Here is a 17,534-nt window from a genome sequence, read left to right as displayed (position 1 = left end):
TAAATAAATTCTACTTATAATTAAAACGCATCTTTTCTAATTAGAATTTCATTAATTGTTACAAGTATTGTTTAATAAATAACTGTACATTTCGAATTTTGTATAACGAATTGCGGAGAATTTAGACAATTTGCAAATCAAATGAATAATAAAAAATATGAAAAAAAATTCTAATATACAATATAGTCACGGTTCGAAAAAAATATCCATAACTGACTCAAAAAGCATAACCGTATCGAGTATAATGAGAAAAAAATTAATCATCTTTATTGATCACATTATGTATAACTTTTATAACCTTTCAAATGATAGATTTATATAATAATTTCTATTATTCAACAATCCAAAATTTAACATACGCCAATATTATACATAATTGTTATGGTAAAATGGCAGTTTAAGAATCTGCGACTATCCCTGTGAATCTCAAGTGAGCAAGATGCGTCATATATCGGCCCCTCCCTCTTAACTTTCGATCGACCCAACACAATGGGCCTTTCAGGTTTTCAATGGTGGGTGATTTCCACACACACGCTCGCTATCACAATGATATACGCTACACAATTTATTTTAATATATTAAATATCATTATTAACAATGAAATAAAACTTTGTTACAAAATCTAATTAAAAATGTATTTAATTCAATAGGCATTGTGCATTGAATTATTTCAATGCACAATGCATTGAAATAATTCAATGCATTGTGCACTAATTATTTCATTTGTTTATTTGATTTTTAATAATAACAAAAAAACACTCCTGTTTTAACGCAGTAAATACGGCACAACTAATGGCATGAAATTATTTGCAGAATAAAAAACTAGAAAATTTACTGAATTTATGATTCTCTGAGGATTCTTCATAGATTTCAGTATATATTTAACTTTAACATAGTGAAATAAATTTCGTTTTTTGAAATTAAAAAGTAGCTTGCGATTAGTGTACTGTTGTGATGGGTCATTCAAATATGATATCCGCACTGGGGAGGGGAATATGTAAAACTTTTGTGACATTGTGACGGGGGTGGGATGGATGGGGGTGTTAGCAGAATGATGTCCTAAAGATATTCAAAAATTTTCCTATTTGAAATAATTTTTTACAGAAATCATTATGCAGAAGTATTTTAACCAATAATTACACAGCAAGTTCTTGCTTATTTAAACAGTTGCACTTTAGAAGCGCTGTACTAAATACACTCTGTTGGAAGCGATCTAATAAACTTTTAATATGAAAGTGCGTTATAATAGCAACAACCTTAATCTTACAGATACGGATTAGAGATAAAGATACCGCTGAAATATATACCGATATATAACATTAATTTTAGGTATTATTTGATACAATGTCATCAAACTACTTTTCTGAGGCAAATAAGTGAATTTCATTAGGCTGTAATTTGAAAAAAATTTATACCTATAAATTTCCACTGTCGTCCGTCTGTGTCCGTTCGTTCGTTCGTCCGTCTGTCTTTCCTGTGATTTCGGACAGATGAAAGATGAGACCATATATGGAAAACTTAGGGGCAGGAGGCCCCGAATAACTAAATACGAACTTCCGATGCAAACCGTTATTTCAATTCAAAAATTTTTCGAAAGGAGTTAGATGCCTGGCACGACTCTATTGTAACAGGAAAAGTATGATGTACAGGGACAAGACCATACTATTGGTAATTTAAGGTGGAGAGGATATATTTTAAATGAAATTAATTAAAAATATTATTAAAATTGCAGCTTGGCATTGTGACTATGTCACAAATAAATGCTCGTTTAAAAATAGGCCAATAAATAATTTATTGGCCTATTTTTAAAATTAGCCTTGCCTTGGGAGGTTATTTGAATAAATTAATGTACTGCAGATCTGTTTTACAGAAATGCTTGATTTTAATACAAAATGTGACAGGGAATAGGTAGGTAGTGAAAAAGAATTTAAAATTGGTAACATCATATTTGAATGATCCCAGTGGTAAAACTTGTATGACGGACTAAACCTAAAAACATATCTTTTATAGTTTCTTACGTAAAATGAAACTACCATAGTAGTATAACGTGATTCTCATAAAAAAGATATATTTATGTATGTTACTGTGAATGACCGATATCTCGCGAATGCCAACATTCTCCGGTGAATGTCAGCATTCACACAGTCGTTTCGTGTATGTACGAAATATTTGCTAAATATCATTATTTCTCACTTACATCGGCAAATGTCGACATTCAGCTTGCACTGATGGTGAGTGTTGAATAAAAATATTTTTATTACATTAAGACAAAAATGCAACTTTTTAATATGTCAAAATAAGAGAAAGCTTAAGTAACAGCGCATGTAAATAAACTGTTGAACCTAAAACAAATAGCACATTCTAAATCATTAAAGAAAATAATACAATAATAAACTTACACATAAATTATGTGATTAACGTTACACAATCTTATTTATTGCAACAGCTTAAACAGTTATGGCACTTTGAATTGCACAAGAGTCCCTTGCTTTTACAACTGCATTTATTCGTGGAACACTTCTTTTTGCAATGACAGCATGTATAGCCTTGCCCTCCACTTTTTGAATTAGCTGCAGCTCCTTCTCCAGCGATATTTCTTGAGAAGAAAGCTCATCTATGGAAAGTAACTTTTCTTTACAAATTACGAACTTATTACAAGTATAAAGCTGCTTGATGGTGCCATTTTTGTTTGCTAATTTATAAAAGTCGGAGTCTTTTATTCCAACAACAACCGCCAACACATTTCGAGCATCTGTACGGCCACGGTCGACATCACCGACTTGTATTCGAACGGTATCACCAATTTGAGCATAAGGAAACGGCGAAGAATTTGACGACAGACTGTCGCCTCTCCGTCGACATCGGCTTCTCAGGTGTCGTTTCGACCTCCACCAAAGCTTATTTGTGCTTGTCGACATACACGGCGATTGTTCGAATGTATAATAATATAACCAAATATTCGGTCTTTCACCGACTTATTTTGTATGTGTCGACATTCACCGGAGAATATCGACATTCTCTAATTTCGGTCTTTCACAGTAACATATATAAATAATATGAATATTAGTTAAATATCAAATTATGATGATTTTACAAAATGATCAGTAAATAACTTTTATTTCCTGAAGACCATAAGTTATGTATGTTCATTTCAATAAAATTAAAATACTGATTCTAAATTAATGTAAATAGTAAAATGAGTAGAATATATTTTATTAAACAAATACTGAATGATATACTGGTATATAACAATGAAATTATTTTAATAATTAATTCGGAAGCAATTTTAAACAGGAAAAAAACAATAGTGTAACTTTGCAGACAATGCATCGTAGGTGTAATGTACCAATATTTTATAACGTATGGTGACCATTACATCAATATTAATCAGAAATTCGTTTATAGTTAAAGCGCAAGAATTCAGTTATTTTTAATAGCCATTGGTCTGTCGACCATTAACATTAGCTATAAAAATTTTTTATTGATATTATAATAATACTAAATTCTAATTTTTCTATATGTTGCAATTTAGATGGAGGCCTTGAAAACTCGTCTGGAAAGAACAAGTGTAAAAATATCAAAGGTAGCCGAGTCGTAAGTATTAAATTTATCATTATTTAACAGAATGAATATATAACATATACAGTATGGGCAATGGTGGATCTAAAGATTTGTAATTTTATTGTTGTTCATTTGATAAATTTCTCAGATACATTTACACTTTATATTGGTGCTAACAGTTAACACTTTTACTTGCTGAAAATGTCAATAACATATATACAGAAATAATTAAATTTCAGGGATAATAGTATCTTCCTTTATATCCCAAGATAAATCAAAAGCATTTATCTAATTTGACGACCACATCAACACAGAAGTTTAGTTCATAAACCTTCTACTAAAATTCTGTTGACAGTTTACCGGATGTCATATGAACACAGTTTGGCAATTTTGATGCCTATTTTTAAGCTTACGACATCAAAAACACTTAATTTGATTCGTCAGATATTACTTATATTTGCCAATAAATTTTTATACATTAACGTAATTACAATAGTTGTCAGACGAATCCTGATTTATATTTTTTTTCTAAAACTACTTTTTTGCTTGTTGAGTATCCGTTCACAAAACTATAAAAGCATACCTTTCTTACATATTTTAATAATATGCGAATGTGTGTGGTCAATATAAAATTATTTTGTATGTTCATATTTGGGAGTTGTCCAATTTTTGGCCATAATTATTTTTAGAACAATCGCTCTTTATTCTGATATGAAAAATTTCAAATTTCGAGTAATTTCAATGAGAAAATTTACTTGAATAATTAACCTAATTGTTTTGATAGATAATGATTTTTTGTTCAATTAAAAAAGTTACAATATATTAATATAAAAAAGCATCTTAAAATTATACTATAAACAATAAAAAAATGTTTTAAAAATTATTGGGCTGTAATTTTCAAATTGCAGACCTATAAATTCTCACTGGCTTCCGTCTGTCAGTCTGTCTGTCTGTCTCTCCTTAATCTAGAGAACGATATTAGATAGATGAAAGTAGTGTCCAGATATGGAAACCTCAGGAGCAGGAGGACCCGATTAACTATATATGAACTTCAGGTAAATCAAACTTCAATCTATAGTCACCGTTTAGCCTCTGAAATTAGCAATAAATCGAGTATAGTGTTAAATCAAAGCACTTCAAATAATAAGAGCTATACAGTCAAATTTCGATATAACAAATTCTGTAATAGGGAAATTTTCGGAATAACGAACAGTTGCCGGTATCGTAAAAAACAAATCTCGTTTCAGTGAAATCAATAATTCAGTATAACGAATATTGTGTCATCATGCTTAAAACTTCAGTATTGTCGCTAGGTAGAGGTTATCCACTTCAGTAAAATTCTCCTAAATTCGATTAATTTTGGACTCAATTCTTACAGTGAACAATTCAGAAACAGCGCTCTTAGCAAAAATAATTTGTAGTTTTTCTGTTGCCTGCATTTTGTAATTTATTAGTTATTGAGAAGTTGTTATTTTTATATTTATTTTATCATTAAAATAAACAAAAAATTGTGAAACGACGTCAATTTACGTTAAAAAAAATTAACAATTTTGAAACATCTCTCTTCTTCTTCCTCCTTTTTTTTCAAGAGAATTTCGTATTGTCTCTGTGACATTATTTTCAATTTTAATTGAGCCAACCGATGAAAAATTTCATTTCCAAAAGCTTTAGACAGATATACAAAAATTCTTACATATCGTTTCGACCATTGGTGTCCCAAAAATTGCTTTTTAGTAGTCAATGTTGAAATATTTGTTTTTAATTATGCTAAATACGAGGCGCGTCATTCCAAACTGACTTTTATCCACCTTTTAAGATTTTTGTATCAACTGTGCTATCCTATTACTAGTGTAAAGAAGTATCACAATAAAATGTTTTAATTGTTCAAAAACAAGCTTATAGCATTCTACGTGCTGATTTATCAACCAATGTTAGCATCAAGCTTAAAGCTTTAAATGGCTTTATTGAATACTGAAAATTAAGCGAAAATGAATAATACACACTGGAATAACTCACGTCATACATGATACAATCAAATATAATGGACTTTTTAATGCGTATATATAGTTTTTATTTTGTTTTAACTTTCTCCGCTCTGTGGATACCAAGAGGGCGTTTTTATGTCAAGCCCATTATGGTTTGGTCAGACCTACATTGGAGCAGCCTGGTGGTAAGGGATGGGGCCTGACAAATGCGATGAGCAACCCTCCGAAAAATTCCTGAGGTTTCTTTGCCCGTTTGGATTTGATCCTGGGTTCCCAAAACGGTAGTCTTCCACCTTAACCGTTCGGCAGGTATTATTCTACTTGGACGATCTCGTTTTTTAGGAAGGATTTCACATTTTGTTGTTAATTTCAACCTTTTTGAGTATTTTCCCCATCAAATTAAATAAATTTATCCTTTTTCTCCTTTCAAAAATCTGGAATTGTTATTTTTTCCTCGCCTAAAACTGTGACAGTAAAATACGTTTTTAAAAAATTTACGGTTATAATGTATTTCTATGATGATACTAAAAAGTAATAAATATAAAACAGTAAATTTGCTAAATGTATTATATACTTAAAAAAAACAATGAATAGTTAACAAGAGCACATAATTCAAAACTAATATATGACGAATTCCTCTATAAAAAAGAAATCTTATTATTAAGGCTGATTTAACCTCTGGTTACACAACTCAGCAGATAGCGCTAAAAGTTTAATGCATTTTCCATGGGAAAATCCTTTTTCAAAAATTCTCGAAATGGGAGCAGATCGAACCAATTTTTTTCTTTTGCATTGCAAACATACTTAATTCTTTTATTAATGCACGGTTTCGGAATTTTGTGAATCGAATTCCTAAATTATAAAATTGAGAAATTTGATTCTCAAAATTCTTAATTCTTTTATTAATTCTTTTATTAATTCTTAATTCTTACTTAATTCTTTTATTAATGCACGGTTTCGGAATTTTGTGAATCGAATTCCTAAATTATAAAATTGAGAAATTTGATTCTCAAAATTCTTAATTCTTTTATTAATTCTTTTATTAATTCTTAATTCTTACTTAATTCTTTTATTAATGCACGGTTTCGGAATTTTGTGAATCGAATTCCTAAATTATAAAATTGAGAAATTTGATTCTCAAAATTCTTAATTCTTTTATTAATTCTTTTATTAATTCTTAATTCTTACTTAATTCTTTTATTAATGCACGGTTTCGGAATTTTGTGAATCGAATTCCTAAATTATAAAATTGAGAAATTTGATTCTCAAAATTCTTAATTCTTTTATTAATTCTTTTATTAATTCTTAATTCTTACTTAATTCTTTTATTAATGCACGGTTTCGGAATTTTGTGAATCGAATTCCTAAATTATAAAATTGAGAAATTTGATTCTCAAAATTCTTAATTCTTTTATTAATTCTTTTATTAATTCTTAATTCTTACTTAATTCTTTTATTAATGCACGGTTTCGGAATTTTGTGAATCGAATTCCTAAATTATAAAATTGAGAAATTTGATTCTCAAAATTCTTAATTCTTTTATTAATTCTTTTATTAATTCTTAATTCTTACTTAATTCTTTTATTAATGCACGGTTTCGGAATTTTGTGAATCGAATTCCTAAATTATAAAATTGAGAAATTTGATTCTCAAAATTCTTAATTCTTTTATTAATTCTTTTATTAATTCTTAATTCTTACTTAATTCTTTTATTAATGCACGGTTTCGGAATTTTGTGAATCGAATTCCTAAATTATAAAATTGAGAAATTTGATTCTCAAAATTCTTAATTCTTTTATTAATTCTTTTATTAATTCTTAATTCTTACTTAATTCTTTTATTAATGCACGGTTTCGGAATTTTGTGAATCGAATTCCTAAATTATAAAATTGAGAAATTTGATTCTCAAAATTCTTAATTCTTTTATTAATTCTTTTATTAATTCTTAATTCTTACTTAATTCTTTTATTAATGCACGGTTTCGGAATTTTGTGAATCGAATTCCTAAATTATAAAATTGAGAAATTTGATTCTCAAAATTCTTAATTCTTTTATTAANCCCCCCAATGGGGTAATTTCGACATGTATTCGACAGCCTATGTCCACCCTGAGGTTCCATTCTAAATATTGGTGAAAGAATTTTTGAAATCGGATGAGTAGTTTTGGAGATTACCTGCTGCATACAAACTAACATACAAACATTATCTCTTTATTATATTAGTATAGATTAGGGTCAAATGTATGAGAATTTTTTTTCATTATTCTATTTATCGGATATCTAATAGAAAAAAAAAATGATTAAAATCATTATTGAATTTTATCTGAATAAATTCTTAGTATTTAAAAAGATTTTTAATTTAAGTAATCTAAAAAATATTTTAAAAAATCAGAAAATTTTTCATTATAATGGAGAATTAACTTGATGATAACCTTTCTTGAATAAAATGATTAATTTAAAATTTTAAAATCTAAAAAAACTGTGTGTGGAACATGTGAGAATCTGGCCGGGGATACCTTTCTACTAGTGATGTAACGAATATTCGGTTACTATTCGGTATTCGGCCTATTTTTCGCTATTCGACCGAATACCGAATATTTAATCACTATTCGGCCGAATACCTAAAAACGGGAGTAAGAAATAACAAAAACATAGTAAATTAATCATTTTGGTATTTAGATTTAATGTTATCAGGTTGGTGTTGTTTGTTTATATTTATTTATAACTTATAACATGCACAAAATTAAAAAAAATAATAATATTATTCACTTGTATTCACAATTTATAATTACAAAGATCAGCTCACATACACACCTATTCGTTTAGGAATCGTCGCACATCTGAGGGTCTGACCCTGCCTATCCTCCTTTTTAATCGCTCGTCTTTGCTCTTCCCTTTCTCTTTCCTCTATCGCTCCAGTCCACGTATGCCTATGCATACATCATAATACGCGCTCACGATATTTTCGATTCGTCACTTTTCCGTCGTAGATTTCCCATTTTACAATTACGTGACTCATAGCCTGGTGATAACGGAGAAAAGAGTATATGTCACAGTTATGATTTCACATATTCGAGACAGCTTGGTAGCTCGAATGGCCCCAGGCTTTCGCCCGTGCTCGCAAGTGACTTTCATTACAAGCATTTAGCTTTCCGAAGTCTATGACAACAATTGTTTGGCATTGACGGCCGCGAACTTCGCGCCAATAAGTTGCCTCGACTTGTTCGATTATGTTATCAACTCCATTTCATATTTATTTTCACTTCGCGGTCCTTCTCTGTTCTTTTTCCATTATTTACACGTGTAGGTCATTTCATTGTTATCCACTTTGATATCATCGTTTATCACATACTGCCATGACGCTCATGTCTGTCCACTACAACTGTCAAGAATTAACGCGATTGGCGAAGCGTAGTGACAGCGGGCAATAGAGAGCAGGGTCCTTGCCGTAATGCGGTTTGCGCGCCAATTTTCGTACGTGCGTTAATCAAGCCGAATAGTTTGGCCGAATATTCAGCTATTCGGCCACGCTCCTGGCCGAATATTCGGTATTCGGCCTGGGACCGAATATACTATTCGTTACAACACTACTTTCTACTAAGATGTTGGTACCACTTAATCGGCTTCTAGTTGGTAAAACTAGTTCTCGAGTTATCCAAAAGAATGGCTTTTCCTAGTTCGATAGGAAATTCGAGCGTGGAGGGACTTACAGATTAACTAAATTTAAAGCAGAATTTGGTGAGGGCGAATTCACCTTCTTCCTTATGTTAGGAGTCCCGACACCAGTTTATCAATTTATCGTTTCGCGGATAAACACGCGTGTGGAGATCTGATTTGATTCAGAGAATTATCAAGAGACATTTCTTTAACAATAATAAAGAAAATTTAATAAACGAAAATATATAAAATCATACAAAAATGGAATTACTTAAATATTCAAGACAATCAAATAACGAATAAATCAAATTAAACGCGCCGAGAGAGAGAGAGCTCACAAATTCATGAAACATACAGCCTCTTAGATGACTTTATCTTCTTCTTGAGTTGTCGCTTTTACTTCATTTCTCTAGTTCTCAAGGTTCTGTTCATGGAGAGGTCTTGAAAGGCACAAAATAAAATATATCTTCTATTTCCTAACTAACTCATTTTAACATGGAATAATTATGTCTATGGACGTTGGTTAATAGATACGATACTCATAACTAAGGACGTTGGCCTTAGGAGCTTGAATGGACTACGTCTTCCCTTCTTGGGATCTTCTCGCGTACTCCCGAACTAAGGACGTTGGCCTTAGGAAGATAATATGGGAACTTCTTTCCACTTCCAGATCTGCGGACATACTCCCCGAATTCTGCTAAACTTTGACTATATCTCTTGATTAGCGACCAATCAGCATGTTTGATTTCTTTCACGTGAACGGATGAAAAGGGGAATAAATGAGGGGTCGGCAATTCCAAGTGTGGTGAGATTTATAACAGATAAGGGAAAAACAAAGGATGCTTCAGTTTCCGTTAAAGGAAATGACTGTTTATCAGTTTTCCCACGTTAGAAAACCGTTAATTTCTCACCAAAACGAAAGAATATTTTTCTACAAAAATTTAACTTTATTTTAAAATTGTTATTTAGACCCAGGGGCTATTCGGATCTCACAAACATTATATTTCGAAGTTTCGGAATTTGAAATGAATTTGAATGTTCGTTCGAATTCGTTTATTTTAGATATATTGTTTTTGAGTTACCCGAAAAGTAGAAATGATTAAAATATTTATTAATTGCCAAACTGTATACTATATGTGCCACTATTTACTTTCCTTCTTTATTACTGACTAAAANTCGAAGTTTCGGAATTTGAAATGAATTCGAATGTTCGTTCGAATTCATTTATTTTAGATATATTGTTTTTGAGTTACCCGAAAAGTAGAAATGATTAAAATATTTATTAATTGCCAAACTGTATACTATATGTGCCACTATTTACTTTCCTTCTTTATTACTGACTAAAACTAACTCTATCCTTCTCTTCCCGCGGGAGGATGGAATTTCTCACAACATACCCCACTGAAATGCAGTCAAAAACGCAAAAAAAAACCGCCTCTAAAATAGTACAGTAAAAGCTGAGTTCTTCGGGGTAATCCTTAACCTCCCTCTCCCCGCGGTGGGAATTTCGAAAAAATTCCTTCTTAGTGTACATTCTCGTGACGTACCCTAACTGTGTACCAAATTTCAACTTTCAACTCCTAGCCGACTCTGCGTTTATTATTATTATCATCATTATTATCAACCCATCTCGATTATACTGTATTATAAGATTTAAACATCTTGTTGTTATATCACAAGCAGCATTGGCTGCTATGCTACTAACTTGTAATTAATTTCCACAACCAAGTACCGCACATTTTTTTCTAATGGAAAATATAACATAAAGAATCACATTTAATTGTTGCTGAATTTTGTTCCATAACAATATTTAATTTAATGAAAGTTTGACAGTGTTGTTTTGTAAGAATTTTTGACTTTGCATACAAAGTATGTACTTGTGAAACTGCGTTATTTTTAATAAAATAATTGAAATAATACTCAAGAAAATACAAATAGGCATTTTTGCAAATGTTTTTAACTGATTTTAAATGTTTTCTGCAATCAAAAATTTATCTTCATGACAGCTACTTGAAAAATTTTTTCAAAGCATTGTATTTATCCAAAATCCTAATTAACCATGCATTTTGCTTAAAGCATTAAACTTAAGCATTTTGCTTAAGCCGGATTCAATGTCTTTTTCTCTTCTAAATGAAAAATTCTTGGGGGGTTTTTTTTAAGTGTTTACTGTACAGTTTTTGCACTCCCAGAGACGTATGCATGGGTTTACGTGGTTTTTGCAATTGTTGAGACATATGCCTAGGTTAACTTTCTGAAAAAAAATTTACCCATATGTTGTTTTGGTGATAATATAGAAGCCATTGTGGATGTTTGTGAATTCCCTATAACTTCTGCTACTTTTGTCTAATCTAGGAGAAATTTTGATTATATTTGTTTTATGTTTCGACAAAATACAGTATAGGCTATTTAATTTGCGGAAACATTAGCTATTAAAAAAAAGGTTTTATCGATTTCAGCTCAATGACGTCATTTACCTTAAGTTGCATTTTAAAATATTTTGGCAAATGGTGTAATTTTAAATTCAAAATCAAATTGAACGTTAAATTTGAAAATAATAGCTGCATCGTGTCGCTTCTACAGCAATTTTTTTTTTAAAAAAACGTTCCATAGTGACGTTCTATTATCCAATCGGAAGTAGACTAATTATCTAACGAACCTGTTGTTTAAAATGCATTATCGTGTATCAATTATGCTTAGACGGACAGTACAGGTTACTTAAATGACTATAAAATGAATTGCAACTTTCAGTCATTAAATTTTATCCGTACGAAGCCGTGTTAGTTAACAGAATACCGTATTGTCATTAGTTAACACTGATTTAAATTAAACATAATTTTGCTGCAGTTATTTCGAAAGTATTGACTAAATTTTACTAATTCAAATAATCTTATAAGAATTTGGCCATCATTTTCGTACCTTACCAAAACACAAATGTTTAGAGTCACTTATAACTGTGCTTTCGCCTATAAGCACTAAAAATTTCAAGTTTTGCAAATCTCTCTTAATTTTTTCAGTTTTAGCAAGGACGTTTATTATAATTTCTGAGCATTTTGTACGTTTTAAAAAACATCTCCAGCAATTTACATAATAATGAGAGATGATCTACAAATTTGATTTTGAGGTTGTTTTTGCCACATCGCGTTAGGCAAAAACAACCTCAGCTCTTTGATTTTTACTGATTTCGCCGGATATCATCTTTTATCGAGAATTAATGAGTTTTTGGTTTTTACTGTAATTGTCTTCATTTTTATGATATGCCCAATACCTTCCGCATACTTTAAAAGTTTATTTTTCCTACGCCCATTATAGGATTATATCTGATAATTGTTGTTAACTTAACTATTAATTAGAGCTAAAAATATTACCTTGTTTTGCTATCATCACCCTCAATTTTTCTAAAAAAATTAATTTAGTACTGAATCTTCCAACTATGATTCCTTAGATCTTTTCTTGCCTCAGAGCGAACAAACATCAGTAATTTTTTCTCTTCTTTGTCAGTATTATATGAGCTATCCATAGTCTCTAACAATTACTTTAACAATTCAACACGTAAATTCCCTTCACTACAACACAAGATTACTTACTGGTAAACACACTACACATGTGAATGATATCGCTCTCGTGCAATCGTTCACTAGTTCTTCGGAAGATCGGGCTTAGAATTTCGCTATTTAATTAAAATTGGGTTTACTATTCAAATTCATGAGATTTCAAGAAGTCAAGTCTTGAACGGACGTTGTATTTAGATTATCTGTTTCATTAATTCAAAATAGGTTTAACTTCGAGTGTAATTTCATTTATTTATGTAAGTTTGTAACTTTATTTTTATATTTTGAGTAACAGTTTGATGACTAGACGTGGGAGCCAGGTGACTTACTTGGATTATCAAATTTCGGGAGACTTTCAAGATTATTTCATATTTCAAATTCTTATTAATTATATTTCCCATTTTCAAAATGTTGGTGCAATATTCTTCACAGAAAGGGGAATTCCTCACGAGTTGGCATCGAAGCCGTAGCTAGATCGACTAAAATAGGGATGGCTTACCAAGGTATCTGAGGGTTTCCCAGAAAGAAAAGAGGTCTTGAGGCGAGCTCATAAAAATTTTTTGAAATATAATACTATTAAATATTTTTAGCACAGTTTTGCGCGTACGTTAGTACCGGTACGTTACAAAACGTAACAAAAGTACAGTACATACAAAACGGCAAAAATATTCGAAATTTAAACCTTAAATATATTTTAAATATATATATATATTTTGTTTCTATATAAGAATTTGTTTCTATGTATGTTCTTGTAGATTAATTTCATGTTATAATTTCTTTTCCTAATAAGAATTTATTTATAGTTTTACAAATTGAAAAGTTTTCTGAATATGTGTATTTTCATAAAGCATTTTGAAATTGCAAATATTCTCATTTCTATTTTTGACGAAATTTAAATAATATTTCAAGTGTGTGCCACCTTTTATCTTATGTAGAATCTTATAATATGATAGAGATGGGTTGATGATGATAATAATAAGCGCAGAGCCCAAACGGTTAGGAATTAAAAGTTGAAATTTGGTACACCAGATTGGGTACGTCACCAAAACGTACACTAAGAAATGATTTTTCGAAATTCTCCCCGAGGGAGGGAGGGAGAGGATTAAGGCTTATCTTAAAGAACTCCGCATTCTATTGTACTAATTTAGATGCAATTTTTTATTTTTAACTGGATTTTAGTAGGGTACGCCATGAAAATACACCGTAATAAGAAATTTTTGGAAATCTCCCTGCGGGGGAGAGGTAGAGGGTTAAGGATTACCTTGAAGAACTGGGCTTCTATTGTACTATTGTAGATTCGGTTTATTGCGTTTTTGACTGCGTTTTAGTAGGGTATGCCATGAGAATGTACACTAAAAAGGGATTTTTCGAAATTCCCTCCCGCGGAGGAGAGAGAGATAGGGTTAAGGATTACCCTGAAAGAACTTGGCTTCTACTATACTATTTTAAATGCGGTTTATTGCGTTTTAGTAGGGTATGCCATGAAATGCTTATTAAGAAGGGATTTTTGGAAATTCAATTCTTTGCGGGAAAAGGAGGAGAGAGTTAGTTTTAGTCAGTATAAAGAAGGAAAGTAAATAGTGGCACATATACTATACATTTTGGAAATTAATATATATTTTAATCATTTCCACTCTGAGTAACCCAAAATAAATGAATTCGAACGAATATTCGAATTGGTTCCAAATTCGAAATATAATGCTCCAAACAAGTTTAATTAAAATTATTAATTCTAAAATCTAAAAATAATCATTTTATTCAAGTAAGGTTATAATCAAGTAAGTTAATTCTCCATTATAATGAGAATTAGCATCTTGCCTGAGCAATGCCCAGCTCATCTGCTGGTAAATTATAAAATGCTTTATAATTTATTTAATTCAAAAATTATGCAAATCCCTAATAAAATATTTTGTATTTTTAAGATACCTCAATTATTATGAACAATATCAAGAATATGATCCATTTATTACAACTCCTGAAGCATCAAATCCATGGATTTCAGATAACTGTGACTTTTGGGAATTGGAAAAGCAAACGTTTGTAGACTTCTATTTGTTAAAATTACTTATAGTTAATTGTTTAGATTTTTACAGTAAACATTAATTAAAAAGCATAAACATTCAATGATTATATCTAAATAGAAAAGATATACCAGCAAGGAGAGTAAAAAGATGGGGATTTTCACTCAAGGAATTACTTAAAGATCCAGCAGGAAGAGAACAGTTTTATAAATTCCTAGAAAAGGAATTCAGTGCTGAAAATTTGAAGTAAATACTTTTTTTAATACTAATTAATGTAACAATTAATTAATTTTTAAAAAATTCATAAAAATTTACTTTTAAAGATTTTGGGATGCAGTAGAAGAATTAAAACAAGTACATTCTAAAGATATCCCTATCAAAGTTCAAGAAATTTGGAAGTAAGACTTCTAATTCCATAATAAAACTATATAAATAAAATTTTTGTACTATAAAATTATGTTTTCAGTGAATATTTAGCTCCTGATGCAAATTGCCCAATCAACATAGACTCTAAAAGTTATGAAATTACTAAAAAGAATATGGAGAATCCTGACAGATGGACCTTCCAAGAAGCTGCTGTAAGTTGTTTTAAATTATATTTTTTGTCAGTTTTAAGTAAAACTCACACAAAATATAATACTCACTTTCAATTTTAGGCACATCTTTATCTTTTGATGAAAAACGATAGTTATGCCAGATACTTAAGATCAGAAATGTATAAAGAATATCTAAATGGTATAAAGAAAAAAGTAAGTTCTGAAAATTTTTCTTACATTATGACACATGTATTGAATTATTAAATTTTATTTACTATTATTACAGCAAAGCAAATTATTTATTCCAAAATTACCAAGTCTGAGTATAGGCTCTTGAACAAATTTTATTCTAAAAATTGAACTTTTTGGGACAAATTGTGTTTTCATTCCCAATACCATCATTAAATGATCATATTTTCTATATGTATCATTTGGAGTGCAAGATAATAAGCAATATACTGTGTACAGTACGTGAAATTTTGCATTCTGCCAAATATTCCAAAGAAGTGCATTCGTCAAAAGATCAGCAGTAATTAATATGCCAAATGTTTTAATAATTATTTTCTATTTATTCAAAGTACATTTGACTTTGGATGATCAAATAGTTTACAAAGAGCATATCCACTTTCATTTTCATTTTAAATAATAATTTAAAAACCATAAATGTATAGTTTAGAATCATATACAAAAAACATTTCAATATTTTTCCATAGAAATGTATAGAAAAGCAAAATTTTCCACCATGTAAATATAATCAAATATATATATATATAAAATTGTAAAATAAGCTTGATATTTCATCCCTGCAAAACTGTTTTTAAACACCATCGTGCTCTCTGTAAAAATGCATGGCTTTTTCATAATCGAACAAAAAGTAATTGGATTTAAGAAAGAAAAAATATCAGTTAAATTTTTAAGAGCATGTGCTGTCTACTGTTCTTACAAAAACCCAAAAAATAAGTAAATATATATACTGTATACATACATATAGTAAAAAATTATATTTATATTTCAAAAATACATTATGCCCATATCAAATTAAATTTTTAGCATTTCTCAACCTAAAATTTTGAATATAATAAACTGTTAATATTCTGTAATAGTTTGATAGATGTTTCTTGTTCAATATCATATATTGTATTGTGCATGGCTGTTAAGTACAAGAACATAAATGCCCTTAAGTGCAGCTGCTTTATGAAAACATGCAATCAGATGTACAGTATTTATAAATGTTAATATATAAGAAGTGCGTATCTTTAATTTAAAATTTTTAGATATACAATTGATAATCAGTATTATTTAATTAACCCCTCTGCACTTTAAATAAAAAAGTTAAATACAGGGAGTGTATGTATTTATTTGGTAAATTCTCTTATACAGATAAATAATAAATGACCATTGATTTAATTTCATAAAATGTTCTAATAAGGAACTTTTTGCATAATTATTAATACTCATACATTCTGAATTAAAAAAATATATTTATAACAATAAGTGTGAGGGGTTAATTTATAGAGTGAAAACAAAACAGAATTTTACAAAAATAGTGCATTTATATTCTAATTGAAATTTCAAAACAAACACAAAAAAAAATTAAATCCTTGAAATTTTACTTTATTTTAAATAACTATTTTAATAGTAAGTTGTTTGAAAAAGGGACCAAATCTTGGTAATTAGTGGCAGTTCTTGTTATAGCTAAATGGAACTTTGAAAATGACTACAGTGATTTTCCAAAACTACTAAACTTTTTTTGTTGAAAGCCTTCGGTTTCAAAGTTTAAAATAAAGATTCAAAGTAATCAAATTATTGATCTCTCCACCAAAAAGAATAAGTAGAGAAAGGTAAATAGCATGCAAAAAATGTTTTGGGAAGCTTTACTACTATATTTCTTTGGCATATTTTATTGCATATGCGACCCTAAACTTGCATCAGCAATTTAGCTTCAAAAACTAAACTGCCAATTAAAATGCTTAAAAATACATGTGATATATATTTAAAGAAAAGACTGCATTATCAGTATTGATGTATCTATAATCCAGTGCTTATTTGTACATATTCCAGTTTCGATAATCGACTTTTCCTTGGCAATCGACACAAGAAAGAAAAACCATAAATTTTCTTTTGATTTGTAAATAACGATAATATTGACTTTTGAAAATTTCAGCTACATTAATTTATTGTAATAGCAGTAGAAATATTAAATTTATCCCGGAAATAATTATTTGTAT

At 29.7% G+C, this 17,534-nt stretch overlaps 1 protein-coding gene across 5 annotated transcripts in view; it reads left to right on the top strand.

Annotated features, from left to right (window-relative positions):
* LOC111637825 (regulator of G-protein signaling 7-like) overlaps positions 1 to 17,486 on the top strand; it is a 54,272-nt gene extending 36,786 nt beyond the window's left edge. For 4 of the 5 annotated variants that reach the window (XM_023383398.1, XM_023383401.1, XM_023383400.1 and 1 more), the window contains 7 exons: positions 3,533 to 3,594; positions 14,672 to 14,785; positions 14,891 to 15,016; positions 15,094 to 15,168; positions 15,237 to 15,348; positions 15,427 to 15,519; positions 15,593 to 16,644. In XM_023383398.1, the coding sequence (XP_023239166.1) occupies positions 3,533 to 3,594; positions 14,672 to 14,785; positions 14,891 to 15,016; positions 15,094 to 15,168; positions 15,237 to 15,348; positions 15,427 to 15,519; positions 15,593 to 15,643 (633 nt within the window). In that variant the 3' untranslated portion in view covers positions 15,644 to 16,644. Of the gene's footprint in view, positions 1 to 3,532; positions 3,595 to 14,671; positions 14,786 to 14,890; positions 15,017 to 15,093; positions 15,169 to 15,236; positions 15,349 to 15,426; positions 15,520 to 15,592; positions 16,645 to 17,367 lie in introns of those variants that run through there. The other variant, XM_023383399.1, reaches the window with a different exon arrangement.
* The last annotated feature ends 48 nt before the right edge of the window (positions 17,487 to 17,534 follow it).

This window comes from Centruroides sculpturatus, unplaced genomic scaffold (assembly GCF_000671375.1).
Source record: "Centruroides sculpturatus isolate CEXI.00-Female unplaced genomic scaffold, Cexi_2.0 scaffold1163, whole genome shotgun sequence".
Taxonomy (NCBI): Eukaryota; Metazoa; Arthropoda; class Arachnida; order Scorpiones; family Buthidae; genus Centruroides; species Centruroides sculpturatus.
The sequence above is the reverse complement of the archived record's forward strand: the minus strand, read 5'-3'. Positions and strand labels throughout refer to the sequence as shown.